General features: G+C 39.4%; 4 protein-coding genes and 1 non-coding gene across 6 annotated transcripts; 3 read left to right on the forward strand and 2 right to left on the reverse strand.

Moving 5' to 3' along the window:
* The first annotated feature begins 723 nt into the window (after positions 1 to 723).
* Positions 724 to 4200, forward strand: LOC104753024 (serine/threonine-protein kinase BSK7). The gene is made up of 10 exons (XM_010475297.3): positions 724 to 1401; positions 1485 to 1705; positions 1806 to 1941; positions 2015 to 2148; positions 2228 to 2333; positions 2426 to 2511; positions 2638 to 2826; positions 2965 to 3117; positions 3238 to 3351; positions 3472 to 4200. The coding sequence occupies exons 1-10, from the start codon at positions 1320 to 1322 to the stop codon at positions 3712 to 3714; spliced, it is 1464 nt and encodes a 487-aa protein (XP_010473599.1). The 5' UTR covers positions 724 to 1319; the 3' UTR covers positions 3715 to 4200.
* Positions 4201 to 4454: 254 nt separating this feature from the next.
* TRNAC-GCA (transfer RNA cysteine (anticodon GCA)) lies at positions 4455 to 4526 on the reverse strand. The gene has a single exon. It is a non-coding gene; the product is annotated as a tRNA-Cys (tRNA).
* A 269-nt stretch (positions 4527 to 4795) lies between these two features.
* Positions 4796 to 7155, forward strand: LOC104753025 (uncharacterized). Its single transcript, XM_010475298.3, has 3 exons — positions 4796 to 5113; positions 5223 to 6650; positions 6741 to 7155. The coding sequence occupies exons 2-3, from the start codon at positions 5289 to 5291 to the stop codon at positions 7014 to 7016; spliced, it is 1638 nt and encodes a 545-aa protein (XP_010473600.2). The 5' UTR covers positions 4796 to 5113; positions 5223 to 5288; the 3' UTR covers positions 7017 to 7155.
* A 147-nt stretch (positions 7156 to 7302) lies between these two features.
* Positions 7303 to 7777, reverse strand: LOC109129647 (defensin-like protein 278). Its single transcript, XM_019238162.2, has 2 exons — positions 7661 to 7777; positions 7303 to 7576 (listed from the first exon to the last, which is right to left on the reverse strand). Exons 1-2 carry the CDS (start codon positions 7713 to 7715, stop codon positions 7419 to 7421), a joined length of 213 nt encoding a protein of 70 aa, XP_019093707.1. The 5' UTR covers positions 7716 to 7777; the 3' UTR covers positions 7303 to 7418.
* Positions 7778 to 8614: 837 nt separating this feature from the next.
* Positions 8615 to 17167, forward strand: LOC104754161 (uncharacterized). Of its 2 annotated transcripts, XM_087490346.1 has the most exons (4): positions 8615 to 8667; positions 14361 to 14541; positions 14929 to 16385; positions 16479 to 17167. In XM_087490346.1, the coding sequence occupies exons 3-4, from the start codon at positions 14951 to 14953 to the stop codon at positions 17009 to 17011; spliced, it is 1968 nt and encodes a 655-aa protein (XP_087346472.1). In that variant the 5' UTR covers positions 8615 to 8667; positions 14361 to 14541; positions 14929 to 14950; the 3' UTR covers positions 17012 to 17167. The 2 variants fall into 2 exon arrangements, with proteins under 2 accessions (XP_087346472.1, XP_010474602.2); XM_010476300.3 differs by lacking the exon at positions 8615 to 8667 and having other exon boundaries at positions 14334 to 14541.
* The last annotated feature ends 87 nt before the right edge of the window (positions 17168 to 17254 follow it).

The raw sequence follows: 17254 nt of genomic DNA on the forward strand, positions 1-17254 counted from the left end.
TTGTAGTTACCGTTTTTTTACAATTTGATACCCTTATAATTAATTTCTTCTTAATCAATGGGAACAAGAAAGTGACTGGTAATTCAGTAATTGCATTTAAACATCCACGTTTTTCATCACTATTTTTGTTTAATCTTTTGATAACCCGAAATCCTGAATAACTCCCAAAACATGTAAAAGAATTTTAAGTATTTTCTTTTGATCGTTTAAAACGTTATTGTAAACAAAAAAAAAACGATAGCATTCTTTTGCTATAAACTAAAAAGTAAAATTAAGAACCCATTTGAATACAAACATTTGCACTTATCACTTTAGATGATGTAAATTAATATTAATTGAATTATACAAAATCCGTAAATCGGTTTTGCTTTATGTTAATAGATCCATCTAATAATATAAAACGGTCTTTTGGCGGTTGAAAAACAGTTAGTGATACATCAATTTATCAGATAGAAAAAACATTATAAAAAAATTTTAAAGTGAATTTTTGTCATTTTTGGTACTCGTTTTATGATCTGTTATAATAAAAGCGGTATAAGATTATCAATCACATACAATGTATAACAGAAAAATATATGGATAAAATTTTCTATACTATTTTGAAAAATGAACAACCAAATATTTTGAAGAAAAAAACACTCCTAATAAAATTAAATTATTGGTATTGAAAATTCCAAATTGATGGGTTATTGTGTGATAGCAAATATGAGTTGTTTCTTAGATATCCCTTATTTTTTTGACCCACTGGTTGAGTTGACTTGGGTGAGAGAGAGGAGGCCTGCTGCTTTGCTGTGTTTCTCTTTTTTTTTTTTTTTTTTTTCTTCTGAAAACAAAACTAAAGTTTTAATTTTTAATTTTTTTTAATTTAACATTCTGGCAAAGTTCTCTGCTTTTGTCTCTCCAACAAAAGGATAGAAAAGAAAAAAAAAAAAAAAAAAAGCAAAACACAAAAGAGAGAAAGTTGCAGAAAACAATCTCTCTGTTCTTTGAGCCTTTCCCTTTGAGCTCACCACACGGGCGGCTCTCGATTTTGTCATTTCAACTTTTTCTCTTTTTCTTCTTTAAGTTTCTATTTTCACAGATCGTTTTCTCAGATTTTGACCCTTGAATTTGGTTTTTGTTCTTCTTCCTCGTATAGTAGAAGAACATCACAAAAACTGTCTTTTTCTTTCTTTTTTTTTGGAATTCTGAAGAGATTCTTCACGGATTTGATCTGTTTAAACTATATAAAGTCTTGATTTTTATAAATCAGCTTAAAAAAGAAGACGCGGTTTAGGGTTTATGGTTTGACTAGGAAAAAAACAAAAAATCATACTGAAATGGGTTGTGAGGTTTCCAAGTTATGTGCATTTTGTTGTGTATCAGAACCTGAAGGATCTAATCATGGAGTCACAGGGTTGGGTAAAGATCGAGTCTTTTTGTTTTTTTCTAGGGTTTGTTTGGTTTCTCTATGATTGAATTGGATTTTGTTTTTGTTGCTTTAGATGAGGATAGGAGAGGTGAAGGGAATGATTTGCCTCAGTTTCGTGAATTCTCAATCGAGACGTTGAGGAACGCTACATCAGGATTTGCTGCAGAGAATATAGTTTCAGAGCATGGTGAAAAAGCTCCAAATGTTGTGTATAAAGGGAAATTGGATAATCAAAGACGTATTGCTGTTAAACGGTTTAATAGGAAAGCTTGGCCTGATTCTCGTCAGTTTCTGGTAATAAATAGCATTTGTTCTTTGAATTTTGCTTTGTAAAGTCTTTTTTACCTTTTTTATATGTCAATCTGAATCTCTTTTGAGTGTGTTCTTTAAATAGGAGGAAGCTAGAGCTGTTGGTCAGTTAAGGAACTATAGAATGGCAAATCTTCTTGGATGTTGTTATGAAGGTGAAGAGAGACTTCTTGTTGCTGAGTTTATGCCTAACGAAACTTTGGCCAAGCATCTTTTCCATTGTAAGTTCTTGAACTTATTGTAACTATTTTTAGCTATATGCTTCTGTATTTAACTATTCTTTTGGGTTTTTAGGGGAGTCACAACCGATGAAGTGGGCGATGCGACTAAGAGTAGCTTTACATATTGCTCAAGCTTTAGAATATTGTACTGGCAAAGGACGTGCGCTCTACCACGACTTGAATGCTTACAGAGTTCTCTTTGATGATGTAAGTTCAGCTTCACTTCTTACTTTTGTCTCCGTTAATATGTGCATATGAGAAAATAATCATGTTTTGTCTTTTGTAGGACTCAAATCCAAGACTTTCGTGCTTTGGTCTGATGAAAAATAGTAGAGACGGGAAGAGTTACAGTACCAATCTGGCTTTCACTCCTCCCGAGTATCTCAGAACAGGTATTTACTTGAAGTTTTGCATATCAGTTTTCTTTATCTGGATTGTGGCTCGCTTTCTTTTGACATATTAGTTTGTGTGTTTGTTTCTACAGGTCGGGTAACACCAGAAAGTGTGATGTACAGTTATGGAACTCTGTTGCTTGATCTTCTTAGTGGAAAACACATTCCTCCAAGCCATGTAAGCTTATGATTTAAGATACTAAATCAATCAATCTCCACCAAATCATTGCTGAGCATCGATCAAATCTCCTTGAGAAAAGTGTATCTTTCTAACTAACACTTTACGTGTTCTGTGTATTATTAGGCGCTGGACCTCATAAGGGACAGGAACATTCAAATGTTGATCGATTCATGCCTGGAGGGTCAATTTTCAAGTGACGACGGGACTGAACTAATACGGTTAGCTTCTAGATGCTTGCAGTATGAGCCCCGAGAGCGTCCTAACCCGAAGTCTCTAGTTACTGCAATGATCCCACTACAGAGGGATCTTGAGGTGCTTTCCTGCTACCATTAACTTGTCTACTTTCCATCTATCTTTCGCAAGCTCTTCTTATATTTTGATTACTTATCTATTTTTGCTTTCGAGAAGTTTATTTCCGACACTAATAAGAAACTTGTTAATTCATGTAAGACTCCTTCTCATGAACTGATGGGCATACCAAGCAGCGCCTCAACCACACCCCTTTCACCACTTGGAGAAGCGTGCCTAAGAACAGATCTAACTGCCATACATGAGATTCTTGAAAAGCTTAGCTATAAAGATGATGAGGGTGCAGCCACAGAGGTTTCTTTCTTAATTCTTAACCTTGTTATTAATTATACTCTCGTAATTGTCTCACTGTGTATTCTTTGTTGCAAGCTGATCACCTTTTTTTGTTTGCTTGTTCCTCTGCAAAAATTTCAGCTTTCGTTCCAGATGTGGACCAATCAGATGCAAGACTCGCTGAACTACAAGAAAAAGGGTGATGTTGCTTTCCGACATAAAGACTTTGTAAATACCATTGACTGTTATACCCAGGTTAGATCATTTCTACTGCCATTGTTTTGCGTCTTTTCAGTTTAAGTTTCTAGATAAAGGGTAGTGTGTAAATCTGTGCAACGTTATGACATAAACTGATGAAAAAATGTGTTTGGACAGTTCATTGAGGGCGGGACAATGGTTTCCCCTACTGTATATGCAAGAAGAAGTCTGTGTTACCTAATGAATGAGATGCCGCAAGAGGCGCTGAATGATGCAATGCAAGCCCAAGTGATATCTCCTGCTTGGCATATCGCATCGTATCTTCAATCTGTAGCCCTGTCAGCTCTAGGACAAGAGAACGAAGCACATGCTGCTCTTAAAGACGGAACAATGCTCGAAAGCAAAAGAAACACACTATGATGATGCTGATAACAGAAAACACAAGAGGAAACTAAAAGGTATCTCCTTACATTAACCGAAACGCCCCGTAGGCTTTTGCAGAATAAGATCAAAATTTCACCATCATCCTTTGAAGTAGAAGCTACAACTCAGTTCTTTTGTCGTGTGCATCATCATCATCATCACTGGTCAGTTTCGGGGTTTCGTCTCATATCTCTTTCCTTTACTTTTTATTTTATTTTCTTTCAAATACTAGAAGAAGCATTCATTTGGTGTACTACCTCGAATTGGACTCCTTTTCTGTTTATGGTTACTGGCATGATGAACATTTCCCTGACATATAGAAGAAAAAGTTGCGTACTTTGATCGGACAAAAACTGGAAATGGTGTGGTTGTGAATTTGCTTTGATGGGTTCTTCCATGATTTGTAATCTATGTTTTATAATATTTGTAATGTAAAGAAGAGAGCATTTTTGGAGTTTTTAATGATCTTTTGAGATTTGCATATCTGGATTTGTTCTTGTTTCTTATTTGTCTTGGATTCATTCTTCAGATCTCAATACTAATTCATACTTACCCACCCAAAGGCCACAAACACAGGCATATAACAATTAATTAGTCAGAGGAATCTTAATCTAAACAGATTTCTGTAGTTAGTTGTATTTTATTCTAAAAAAAATCAACAATGATCATATTAAATCATAATGTTGTAGGACACCTGTAACGCATAAAAAATAAAATATTGGCTTTCGCAATAAAAAAGGGCCCAACCGGGTTCGAACCGGTGACCTCTCGATCTGCAGTCGAATGCTCTACCACTGAGCTATGGACCCTTGGATGTTCAAACAATACCTGCAGTATTATATATAATTGTTTTTAAAATTGGGCTTCTATCGAAGCGTCTGTAAAAGCCCATTAACAAAGCAAAATACATGATTTTTATATGGGAACTATTAAATCCCTTTTAGATATGCATTTCTCTCTACTAAACTACTTGAAAGAGAGCTAGCTGTACGTACTTTTCCTATTTTAATGTAACGGTCATCAATTAGTTATGATGCATATGAATAAAGGTCTTTCCTTTAAACCACCCTTGAGGATCACTACTCTGAAACCATCAATTGGTATTTGATTGTTACTTTTTGCACACCCTTTCTATGATTGGCTTAGACTGCAAGTGAAATATAGCTTTTTTGTGTAACTTTAGTCTGTTGCTTTCATTACATTCACAACTACTTGATTCCTATGTTACTTGTGGTGGGGCTTTAGATCTGTAAGAGCGTATCCAGAAATTTTTTTGACTTCTCTATCAATTAAGAAAAGTTTGCAATTTTCAACTTCTCTCGCTCTTTGTAAAAAAAGGTTCATAATCAGTGACGGTTTCCTCAAGAAGTTGCAGAGTCAGATTCTGCTGTGATTGGTAAGTGATCCTTTCTACATTCTCATTTGCATTGTCTTGTTTGTTTGGTTTAGCTTCTTTGGTATTACAGTACTGATACATGTTCTTGCCTTGAACAAATCTTCTGCAGAAAATTTTGGTCATTTGCTAATGGTGATAGAGGTTAGTTAATCTATATACAGAATCAGCAAAAAAGATGGCACAGAGTTCTGAAAATGTTCTTCCTACTCTACGAGATTTCTTCGATTCCAAAAAGCCAGGGGAAGAAGATGAGTTTATGTTTTATCGGGTCCTTAACTCCTCATGCAAGAAACCTCCAAAACCGGGAAACAAGCCAAAGGAGAGATATGGTTTCTTCTTCAATCAAGGCACCAAGGAGAGAAGCAGAAGGAACATATCAGATGCTGAAAAGTTTTCAGTGGAGCAATATTCTTCTGGTGGTTTTTTTGGGGTACGGTTGAACACCAATGGGAGACAACAGCAACAACAACAACAACTACGATCAGCTAAGCCTACAGAGAGAAACATGGAACCAAGATTGCAAAAGTCATTCTCGGCTAGAATGCAATTGCCCTTTATGTCTTCTTCAAAGGGAAGCAATCAGTATTCTTCTACGAATAGTTCAAGCTCAACAAGCTGGTTTAGCCGTATTAAGAAAATGTCCAATCCGTTTTCAAATCGAAATCCTCTGATACCTAAATCAGGTGAAATGGTGTCAAGAAACAAGTCCTTGAGAAAGTCTTCACCTGTTCATCTACATGCTTATCTCAGTATCGAATATGAACTTGGGATGCCTGTTTTCACCTTTTCTCTGGACCGCCCTGATGATGTATATATGGCCAGTGCAAGAATGGATGATAATGACTCCCGGTTTGTCTATTCGTTTCGCTATCTCGGTGGTAGAAGCAAAAAGAATTTTGGCGAACAGCGGTTGAATGTTTCAGGTAAAGAATCTTCACTAATAGGACAGATGCAAGTTTCAACTCAGATCTGCTTAGAGGCAGAACCATATGAAGATCTCGTGGAATCAACTGTGTCAGAATTCGTTCTTTTCGACATTGCACGTGCAAGAAGAAGTGGCTTCAAGCATGAAAACATGTCAAGACAGAATAGTTTCAGACGAGGAGGATTAGACCTGAGTCAATCGATATTCTCGGAGACAGAGAACTCTGCATCTGATCTAAGACAAGAAAAGCTGCCGAGGCAGAATAGTTTCAGCCGAGGATTGATGCGTAGTCTATCAAAACATTCAGAGAACTCTGCATCTGATCCTTGGCCAGCCTCAGAGTTACATCCAGGCCTAGAGATTGCAGCAATTGTTATTCAAGACTCTTCTTCAAACAGCAAACTCTCGAGTCATCGTGAGATGAAAGTCATAGTTCCAGCAGGAAACCACGGTTTACCTGATACTGAAAACTCATGTCCTACACCGATACTGCAAAGATGGAGATCAGGTGGAGGCTGTGACTGTAGCGGATGGGACATGGGATGTCACCTTTTTGTTCTAGAATCTCCAGAACTCACCAACAATCAACAGGGTTTGGAACTTTTCATAGAGGTAAGAATTTGTTCCTTGTGGTACCAAAGTGTAATGTATCAACCTGTCTCTTTCTTGATCTTGACATATGAAAACAAAACTGTGTTTCAGGGTGATAAGGAGATCACACCAGCAATGACAATGGCATTCATCAGAGAAGGACAATATGAAGTTAACTTCCACGCAAAGCTCTCAGCATTACAAGCATTCTCAGTGTGTGTAGCCGAGCTGCACAGAAGTGAAGTTTCAAGAGGAGAAAGAAGCAACTCTTTGTCTAGATGCAGTTCACTCAGGGAGCTTATCGACATGGAAACTCCGGTGGATACAAGAGATGTCCCTTCTTCTTTCATGCCTAATGTCACCTTCTCTCCGATTTCAAGAGTTTAAGACACATCACATAGTAATCTCTAGCTTCTTTCTCTTGTATATATATATATAGTCATTATACATACCATACAAATAAGTATCACCAAGAATCTACCGGAATATGTTATTAAAGTTTAGGATAAAAAAATTTTCTTCCTTCTTCCTCATGACTCAAAGAAGTCATTTCTTTTCATATAGTTTTATATTTTTCTTGTTTCCACTGTCATATTTTACAGCTGAGTTTTAGTTATACGGTTTAGTGTCTAGCGATTTCTGCGTCGTCTGAATATGCAATTACGAAATTAAGTAGACGAACAAGGAAGCATAATTTTATTATTTGGTGGAATTAATCCAATGCAAAATATATTGAATCAGAAGCATAAGCATTTTCTTTTAGAGACTATGTGTGGAGGAGGGTGTTATCTAGCAACAATTAGGATTTCCTTCTACGCATTGACAACTATGATTTTGGCAGTTGTGGAATGGACCTCTGCAAGACTTAGCACAGTCTTCATTGGTATTGCATGGCATAGTCAATATATTGTTTGTGCTCTCTTGCATCCTCGCGCTCATCACCTCACCTATATATACATATACACACCTAACTCATTATTTTCACAACATTTATAAATAATATTTTTTCTTTTTAATAAGAGATTACTAACAAGAGGTAAGGAGAAGAACAAAGAAGAAGATGGTGAACGTGAAGGAGCTCTTCATGTTTCTTGCTGCTCAAAGTCTAAACGGCCGAGTGTTTGGAAAAGATACAAATTACTTGTACGATATTGTGTGTTTTTGACCTCATGTCTCAACGTTCATTTATATACAAAATTCTAGGGAGAGAGTTTAATATTTAAAAGTTAAAAGGAAATCAACCTTTGGTCAGAAAAAAAAAGGAAATCAACCTTAGCTATTCCTTTGATATTTGACTAAGGAATTTGACTGAATAATATACAGTATATGTGTCCTTCAAAAGTCAAAATTTCTATCTAAGCATATTAACTTTTCAAAACTTGCCCAAAGGAGAAGAACAAAAAACAAAAATTATACATTAAAAAGCAATATTTTAGAGTTCTCAGAGTTTGATGTTGTTTCATCCCAATTCTTCTCTAGTGGATTGTATTGTTTTGGTTTGGGCTATGAGTTCTCGGTATTCTATGGGGAATTGGGGATCAGCCACACACAAAAAAAAAAAAGTGTTTTAAGCTATGTTTTTGGACGATAACGAACATATCACACACCTAATCGAGTATTCGTTAAGAGTAATGCGTTATTATTGATTTTATTTGAACGTAATTGATTCTAATAATATTAACTTAAACACATTTGGGTTATCAGTTTGGTTCCGATTTAAAACCAAACCAAACCGAATTGTTTGGGTTGAGGAAAAACATAACCAAATAGTTTGAGTATATATTTTGGTTTGGGTTGGTTCGGTTATTATCTGTTTTAATAAGTAAAAATATACTTACATGTCTCTCTAGTTGAACTTTAAATTGATAGAGATCTCCATAAGTCTAGTCTAGACTTAATAGTACAAAGCTTTACATAGCTAATAAATAAATAAAAATAATATTAATATATCTATATATTTAAATTGATGGAGATTTCATGAAATTAATAGTCCAGCGTTAAAACAACGCCACAAGAACAAAGAAAGGAAAAAAGAAGAGTCGTCCGCGAAAGAAAAAGGAGATGACGCTTATGGATGAGCTCAGAGATCTGGATCTTTTGGGCGAAGGGGAAACAGTTATGATTCCAGATCTGGAGAATGAAGATCTTATTGAAGAAAACTCCATGAGCATCATCGTTCGCTGTTTAAATCCGTCAGTTCATAAAGTGGGTGGACTAGTGAAGGCTCTCCCTACAATCTGGGGCTTCGATGATAGAGTGCGGGGAAGAAGTGTAGGGGAAGACCGTGTCCAATTCTTCTTTGAGAACGAAGGAGACCTTCGTCATGTCCTTCTGCGAGGGCCGTGGTTTGTCAATGGCTGGATTGTATCCCTTGACCAATGGATTCCAAATCCAGGAGCAGATTTTCTTAATAGGATACTATTTTGGATTCAGATTAAGGGACTTCCAGTCCATCTTCTGAAAAAACAAGCGGTGGAAAGCATTGTTGAACCAATGGGGAAGATAGAAGCGGTGGAATTGCACGCAAAGAACTCTACTTCGGTAGAGTATGTTAGAGCAAGAGTTTGGATTATTGCAGATGAACCTCTTCAGTTTAGAAAAGTTGCAAAATTCAAGTCGGGGGAGGTAATTCCTGTAGAGCTAACTTATGAGAAACTTCTTAAGGTTTGCTTGCTCTGTAAAAGATTGACACATGATCGATCAATTTGTCCATTCCAAGTTCATGAACCATCAAGGAATGTGGATCAAATCCCGAAAAGGAAAGGACGACAAACAGAAAGATCTGCAACTTTCAAGGCTCAAGCCAAGGGTAAAGGCAAAGCAGTGGAGAAAAATGACACAGACGGAATGGCTGAAAGACCCCATAGTAATGCTCAGTGTGTTGGTCTCTCGGTTTCTCTTTCTGATCCTTCTCCGAAAGGTATAACTATCAAGGATAAACTGCAGTGGTCAAATAAGGGCAACAGAGGGTGCAGAGAAAGACAAGGAAGTTCCCAGCAGCCACTGCAGGAATGGAGACCGAAGGAAAGGGTTGCAGATAACTCAACCAAGGAAGTTGGGCCTGGGGCATCAGAAGACTTAGGCACTTCCCTTTCAAAACGACGAAGGCAATCAGGAAGTGAGGAAAGACAAGCTAAAAAGGCTAAATTAGGGTCAGAAGGGAAGAATGATCTCACCCCCTCGGTGTTCTTACGTCTGGGAAGTAGTGGTGAAAAGTCGAATAGCGGTGGAAGGAAGAGGAACAAGTCGGGTGAAGAAGGAGCAGAGAAAGGAAACAAGAAAGTCTCTCCTTCAGTTTTTGAGAGATTGGGATCAAACTCCTCCCCGTCTGGTTCCAAATCTCAAGATAAGTCCATTCCAACAGATCAATCTGCACATGTTGGAACTCAGGGAACTCATGGGTCGAATCATTCTGCTTCATCTAAAGCAGCATATCACAGGAACTCTTCAGATCATTTATCTGATGGTGCCAATGATACATTTTTGAAAGAAGGGTTGATGGTTAATTCCAACCCTTCGAAGTCATCATGAGAATACTGAGTTGGAACTGTCAGGGGGTGGGGAATACCCCTACAGTTTGACATCTACGGGAGATACGTGGTCAGTATCTGCCTGAAATAATATTCCTCTGTGAGACCAAGAAAAAAAAGAGATTACTTGGAGAATGTGGTAGGACATTTAGGATACTTTGACTTGCACACGGTGGAACCAACAGGGAAGAGTGGTGGTCTGGCGTTAATGTGGAGAGACTCGGTGGGGATTAAAATACTTCATTCTGATAAGAGGATCATTGATGTGCAAGTGAAATGGCAGGATAAAGTTTTCTATCTGTCGTGTATCTATGGTGACCCTGTTAGAGGTGCAAGAGGAGGTGTTTGGGAAAGATTGACAAGGATAGGGATCTCTAGAAGTGGACCATGGATGTTAACAGGCGATTTCAACGAATTGGTGGATCCATCAGAGAAGATAGGAGGGCTGAGAAGAGAGCTGGCAACATGTCTGGAATTTCAACAAATGCTTCGAGCATGTGGCCTTTGGGAGATCAAACACAGAGGTTATCAGTTCTCTTGGTTCGGGAACAGGAACGACGAACTGGTGCAGTGCAGATTGGACAGAACAGTTGCAAACCAAGAATGGTCTGAGTTATTCCCACAAGGACAAGCCACCTATCTCAAGAAAGTAAGTTCGGATCACAGTCCATTGATAAATTCTCTGATGGGTGAAAACTGGAGGAAATGGGCTAGCTTTAAATATGATCAGCGATGGGTGCAAAGGGAAGGCTTCGTGAATCATTTCAATCAAGTATGGAATTCAGAAGAAGTGCGACAAGCGGATTCTTTAGTCGCAAAAATATCTTTATGCAGAAAAGGTATATCAAGATGGAAAAGACAGAGTAAGCTAAATTCTGCGATTAGAATCCAGTCTTTGCATCACCAGATTGATCTTGCTACCCAACAAAGGCACTCTAACCCAGAAGAAGTGCATCGGCTCAAACAAGATCTTAATGCAGAACATCTTCGAGAAGAAATCTTCTGGCAGCAAAAGAGCCGATCTAGTTGGTTGAACAATGGGGACAAAAATACCAAGTACTTTCATGCAACGACCAAAAATAGAAGAGCCCAAAACAGGATCCAAATTTTAGAAGATGATGAAGGTAAACAATGGTCTGCTGATAAAGATCTTGGAAGAGTGGCTGAGCAGTTTTTCCGGAAGTTGTATACTTCTGAAGATGTGGGATATAAACTGCAGATGATGTCAGAGATAATTCCTCCTATTTCCAGGGAGATGAATGAGTATCTTCTGACTAAAGTAACAGTGGAGGAGGTTAAAAGAGCTGTTTTTGACATCAATCCAAATAAATGTCCAGGCCCAGATGGAATGACAGGTTTCTTTTTCCAACAGTTTTGGGATGTCATTGGCGAGGACATAGTTAATATGGTCAAGACGTTCTTTCAATCAGGCAAATTGGAGAAGGATATTAACAGAACAAACATCTGCCTGATTCCAAAGAAGTTGAAAGCAGTGAAGCTTGCGGAGTTCCGGCCAATAAGTCTAAGTAATGTGGTGTACAAAATCATCAGTAAGGTGATGACAAAGCGCTTGACGAGTCTATTGCCAGACATCATTTCAGAAACGCAAGCAGCTTTTATCAAGGGAAGACTTATCACTGATAATATCCTGATAGCTCATGAACTCCTTCATGCGCTTAGCTCAAATAATAAATGTGCGGAGGAGTTTATAGCCATCAAAACTGATCTATCAAAAGCTTTCGATAGAGTTGAGTGGCAGTTTCTAGATGATGCTATGCAATCCTTGGGCTTCTCTGAACATTGGCGGGCTATGATTATGGAGTGTGTGAGCAGCGTTCAGTATCAAGTCCTCATTAATGGGTCCCCGTATGGAGATATTCGACCAACAAGAGGCCTCCGCCAAGGGGACCCATTATCACCATACTTATTCCTCATTTGCACCGAAATGCTAGTTAAGATGTTCCAGCATGCTGAGAATAATGGAAAGATAACTGGATTGCAAGTTGCAAGAGGTTCTCCTCCTATCACCAACCTCTTATTTGCTGATGATAGCATGTTTTACTGCAAGAAATCAGACTCAGAGATCAATCAAGTAATCAGTATTATTGAGGAGTACAGTCTTGCATCGGGTCAGCGGGTCAATTACGAGAAGTCCAGTGTGTATTTCGGGAAGCTTATCCCAGATGAGGAACGAGGGAATATCAAACATAATCTGGGGATAAATCAAGAAGGAGGGGAGGGTATTTACCTTGGATTACCGGAATCATTTAAGGGTTCCAAGGTTAATACGCTGAGCTATCTCAAGGAGCGCATGCATCAAAAGGTCAACGGATGGCAATCTCTGTTCTTGTCACCCGGAGGAAAGGAAGTTCTTTTAAAGGCAGTAGCCATGGCTTTGCCAACACACACGATGTCATGCTTTAAGCTTCCCACAGCAATATGCAAGCAATTGACTTCTGTAATGTCAGATTTCTGGTGGCAAAACAAACAGGATTCGAGAGGTATGCACTGGACTGCCTGGGAGAAACTGAGTAAGCCAAAAGCTGTGGGAGGACTAGGCTTTCGAGATATTGAGGATTTCAATCTCGCGTTATTGGGGAAGCAGCTTTGGAGAATGATCACACACAAGGATTCTTTGCTCGCAAGAGTTTACAAAAGTCGCTACTTCAAGCACTCAGACCCTTTGTCTGCCTCTTTAGGGAACCGACCCTCTTTTGCCTGGAGAAGTATACATGCTTCACAAAAGATAATCAAACAAGGAGCGAGAGCAGTAATAGGGAATGGAGCAAGTGTTAACATCTGGCAGCATCAGTGGGTCGAAGAAAAACCAAGTAGAGGAATCAGTCGGATGAAAGTGATCCCTCCACAATTCCAGCGGATAGCCTCTTCAGTGAATTCTGTGCAGGATCTACTACTACCTTCTGGTAAGGATTGGAATGAGACCCTATTAGAACTTTTGTTTGAGGATGCGGACAGGGTTTGTATAAGGGGATTGAGACCGGGTAGTGCAACCACCAAAGATGTCTATGCATGGGATTACTCAAGGTCCGGTCATTATAGTGTCAAGTCTGGGTATTGGGTAGCAACTCAGGTGATAAAGGGGAAGGATCAACCTCAATTTGTGCTTCAGCCCAGCTTGGATCTCTTATACCAACAAATATGGAAGCTGGATGCACCGCCAAAACTACACCACTTTATTTGGAGATGTATAAGCAATAACCTCTCAGTTGCAGGGAACCTATACCATCCCCACATATCAAGAGAGGCAAGCTGTATCCGATGCCCCAACGCTAGAGAATCAACAAATCATCTCTTGTTTACATGCCCATTATCCAGACTAGTTTGGGCAATCTCTCCAATTCCTGCTCCTCCGGAGGGTGATTGGTCAAACTCGATATATGCTAACCTGTTCTGGGTTTTTAATTACCATAAGGAGCTCCCCTCTCAAGAGAACCTCTCCTCTCTATCTCCTTGGATTCTCTGGAGAATTTGGAAAAACCGCAATAATCTCATCTTCAAGGGCAGAGAATATGAGGCAATTAGTTTAATCAACAAGGCCAAAGAGGATGCAGAAGAATGGAGTCAAAGGTTGGAGCTAAGAGGTATAAAACATCCTAACCCTCCAGGTTCCCTTAACCGGAATAAATGGATCAAACCATCGCAGGACTGGGTCAAATGTAACTCCGACGGAGCCTGGCCCCATGATGGTGACACAGGAGGATTAGGATGGGTTCTTAGAGATAACAGAGGCAAAATATTATGGGCAGGGGTAAGATTGGTGTCAAAGACACGAACTGTATTGGAGATTGAAGCTGAAGCTTTCAGATGGGCGGTGATAAACTTAGTTCGTCTCCAATATCCCCGGGTCATATTTGAGTCTGACTCTCAGACACTGGTAGACCTGCTAAATGGGGAAGGAAGTAGGCCAACTATTGATCCAATTGTGCAAGATATCAGGCATCATCTTCCCCTCTTCGACCAGTGCAAGGTGGTTTTTATTAAGCGATCTGGTAATGGTGTAGCCGATAGGATAGCTCAGGAATCACTTTCTTTTCAGAACTTTGATCCTAAGTTGTATGCTATTGAGCCAAGCTGGGTAAAATCTTTGGTGGATGCAGATATTGTATAACTGTATTGGTGAATGTATAAGTTGTTGTTGAGCAAAAAAAAAAAAAAAGAAAGGAAAAAAGAAAAAAAAAAGGAAAAAAACAATCTTACGAGGAGGCGTTAGAGCGACGCAGGCAAAGTGAGGAGATCGTTTCCTATAAATTGAAACCACAAAGTGCTCTTTTTTCACACAAACCCTAACCTTGATTTAGAAGAATAAAGCTTCTCCTTCAATCTCTCTTGGTCGTTGCTCCGCTTCCTAACTTTGTTCAAAGGTTCGATTTTTACCTTTACACTCTTGACGTTTTTGTGTGATTTTGATTACCGATCGCTGTTTCCTTAGTCTTATCTGTCTTGATTTGGGTTAGATCTATTCGTAGCTAGGGTTCTTGACTTACTTCTTTTGCACGCTTTTTCACATACGGTTTCCTCATCAATTCGCTACCGTCTCTCCTTGAATTCTCTGTTTTCGTTTAGGACTATCGATTCAATGATACTGCTCTGTTTTCAATTTAAAAATCGCTACTTTCTCATCTAATCCCTTGAATTTGAGTGCATATTAAAGGATTTAGGGTTTCGATTCAATTTATGTGAGCGTGTTAACAGTTATCCTCTGATCTTAGATTAACGTGTTTCGTTTTGTTGTCTTCTTTGTTAAGCAGTTTGAAAGATCGAGATAGAAAGATGAGAATTGATTTTTCTGAGCCAGAGTGCAGAAACTGTTACCATTGCCGCACTTCAGGCTGGCTCAATAATAGCCAAGAATCTCAACCGCGCAGTGTGATTGGCTCATCCGTCACTTCAATTCCCGTTAGTCCCGGACCAGTTCAAGAACATCATTCTGTCACTGTTGGTTCCACCTCAACATCATTCAGCTTTGGATCTGCTCCTGCTGCTATTTCAACATCAACATCATTACCATTCAGCTTCGGACCAGTGCAATCTGTCCCCGCTACTCAATCTCCCGCAACTATCGCTAATGCATTTGGGTCTCCCTCACAAAGACCAGCCTCCCAAGCTCCTGTATTAGCTACTAGTTCTGGTTCTGGTGCATCTGAAACTTCCACATCCTCAAGTTCATCTTCAGATCACAGCTCTTCACCATTCAGACTCGGATCCGCTCCTGCTGCCACCGCATCTGTTAGTTCCGGACCAACGCAATCTATATTTAAAGGTCCTGTCCAAGTTAATACTGGTTCTGGCGCATCTGCCACTTCCACATCCTCAACTTCATCTCCACCTCAAAGTTCTTCTTTCATCGGATTCGCACCTGCTTTTACATCGGTTAGTTCTGCTTCAACGCAACCTTTATTTGGGTTTGGTGCATCCTCTGCTCCCACACCAACTTTATTTGGGGTTGGGGCAATTCAAGAACCCGTCCAAGCTGGTGCATCTAGCAGTGCCCCATGCATTGGTTTCCCGCCAGTAACTTCCTCCTCAACCACTAGAACAGTTTTTGGTGGTTCACTTTTTGGGCAAACGCAACGTTTTGGTGCATCTAGTACTTCCGCATTCTCCCGATTTGGTTGTGTCCCAGCATCTCCGGCGAGTGGCTCTTCAGCTTTTACTTCTGTTTTTGGATACACGCCACCAGCATCCTCCTATTCAAACCGTTTCGGACAAAACCACCGATCTATTTTTGATACACATACAGAGGGTCTTCATTCACAGTTTGGGTCCAACTCTGGAGCGAACACTTCTTTCCCCGGATTTGGTGTTGGTTACTTGCCTGGGACTTCCTCCAACCTATTAAGCCCAAATCCACCAAATTTTGCTGGTCGTTCAGTAGGTGGAGTAGGTCCTCAACCTTTTGGTTTAAATGGAGCTACTACTGCGTCGCCGAGCTCGCCGTTTTCAGCACCTTCTATATTCAGCAGCAATCCCAATATTGGATCCCAGCCGTTTTTTGCATCTCATGGATGGAGTAACCACACTGAACAAGGTAGTAGAATTCCTGGTTATGCGCCTACAACTCCAGATGATGGACAAAACAAACCTGCTTGGGTTCTCTCCACTGAAAAAGGCGAAGGCACATATATTTCCATATCTGCTTCCAAGCCTTATCAACATAAAAGCCATGAAGAACTAAGGTGGGATGATTACAAGCGAGGAGACAAAGGTAATTTAACTAACTAACTTATCAATTTAATCTTTTATTAACATTTTTCTCTTTTATATCTCTTTGTAATTTTGACTTAATCTCATGATACAGGTGGGTGGTTTCCTGGTGCTCGTACCTCTCCCATAGGCTCAAGGCCAAACTTTGATTATACAATCCCAACTGGTTTCTTCCCTGGTATGACCCGGTATCAGAGCTCTATTTCACCACCATCCACAACAGTTCCTCCGATTAACTCGAGTGTTCAGAGACCCCATGAAACCGCTACTGTTCCTCCTCCAGCACACGGATGCACTGCATGTGGAGCAACAAGTAGCTCCTCTGCTTCCGGTCACTCCACATTTAATGGTGCCACAAGTCCTCCCTTAGCTGCAACAACTCCTCCCGGGATGTTCTTTCCTACCACTGGTTTTGGTCCTATGATGTTTGGTACACCTCTTGCTGTTCAAGGCACAACTCCTCCATCAGCTGCAACAACTCCTCCCGGGATGTTCTTTCCTACCACTGGTTTTGGTCCTATGAGTTTTGGTACAAATCTTGCTATTCAAGTCACAACTCCAGCACTTCAAGCCTATCCTGTTCAAGGTTACCTTTTTCTCCCGTTCGCCGCCATGAATCTGCAGTAATTTCTTTACTCTCTGAATCAAAACTCTTTCTTCCAAGTAGTAGGACTAAGTCTCTGTTTCGATTAATTATTAAAAAAAAAAACAAAAAAAAAACAGTTGTTAACTTCATGATTTTGTGTCTTAGTAAAGAAAGATATTGCTATCGTGGATGAAAAACAATATTAGTTTTACATATTCTTCCTCTGAATTGGTATACTACCAATCATTATTTATACATAATTTTGAAAAAATCAACAAAAAAAG

This window comes from Camelina sativa, chromosome 16, assembly GCF_030686135.1.
Source record: "Camelina sativa cultivar CO46 ecotype springtype chromosome 16, ASM3068613v1".
In the NCBI taxonomy this organism is placed as follows: Eukaryota; Viridiplantae; Streptophyta; class Magnoliopsida; order Brassicales; family Brassicaceae; genus Camelina; species Camelina sativa.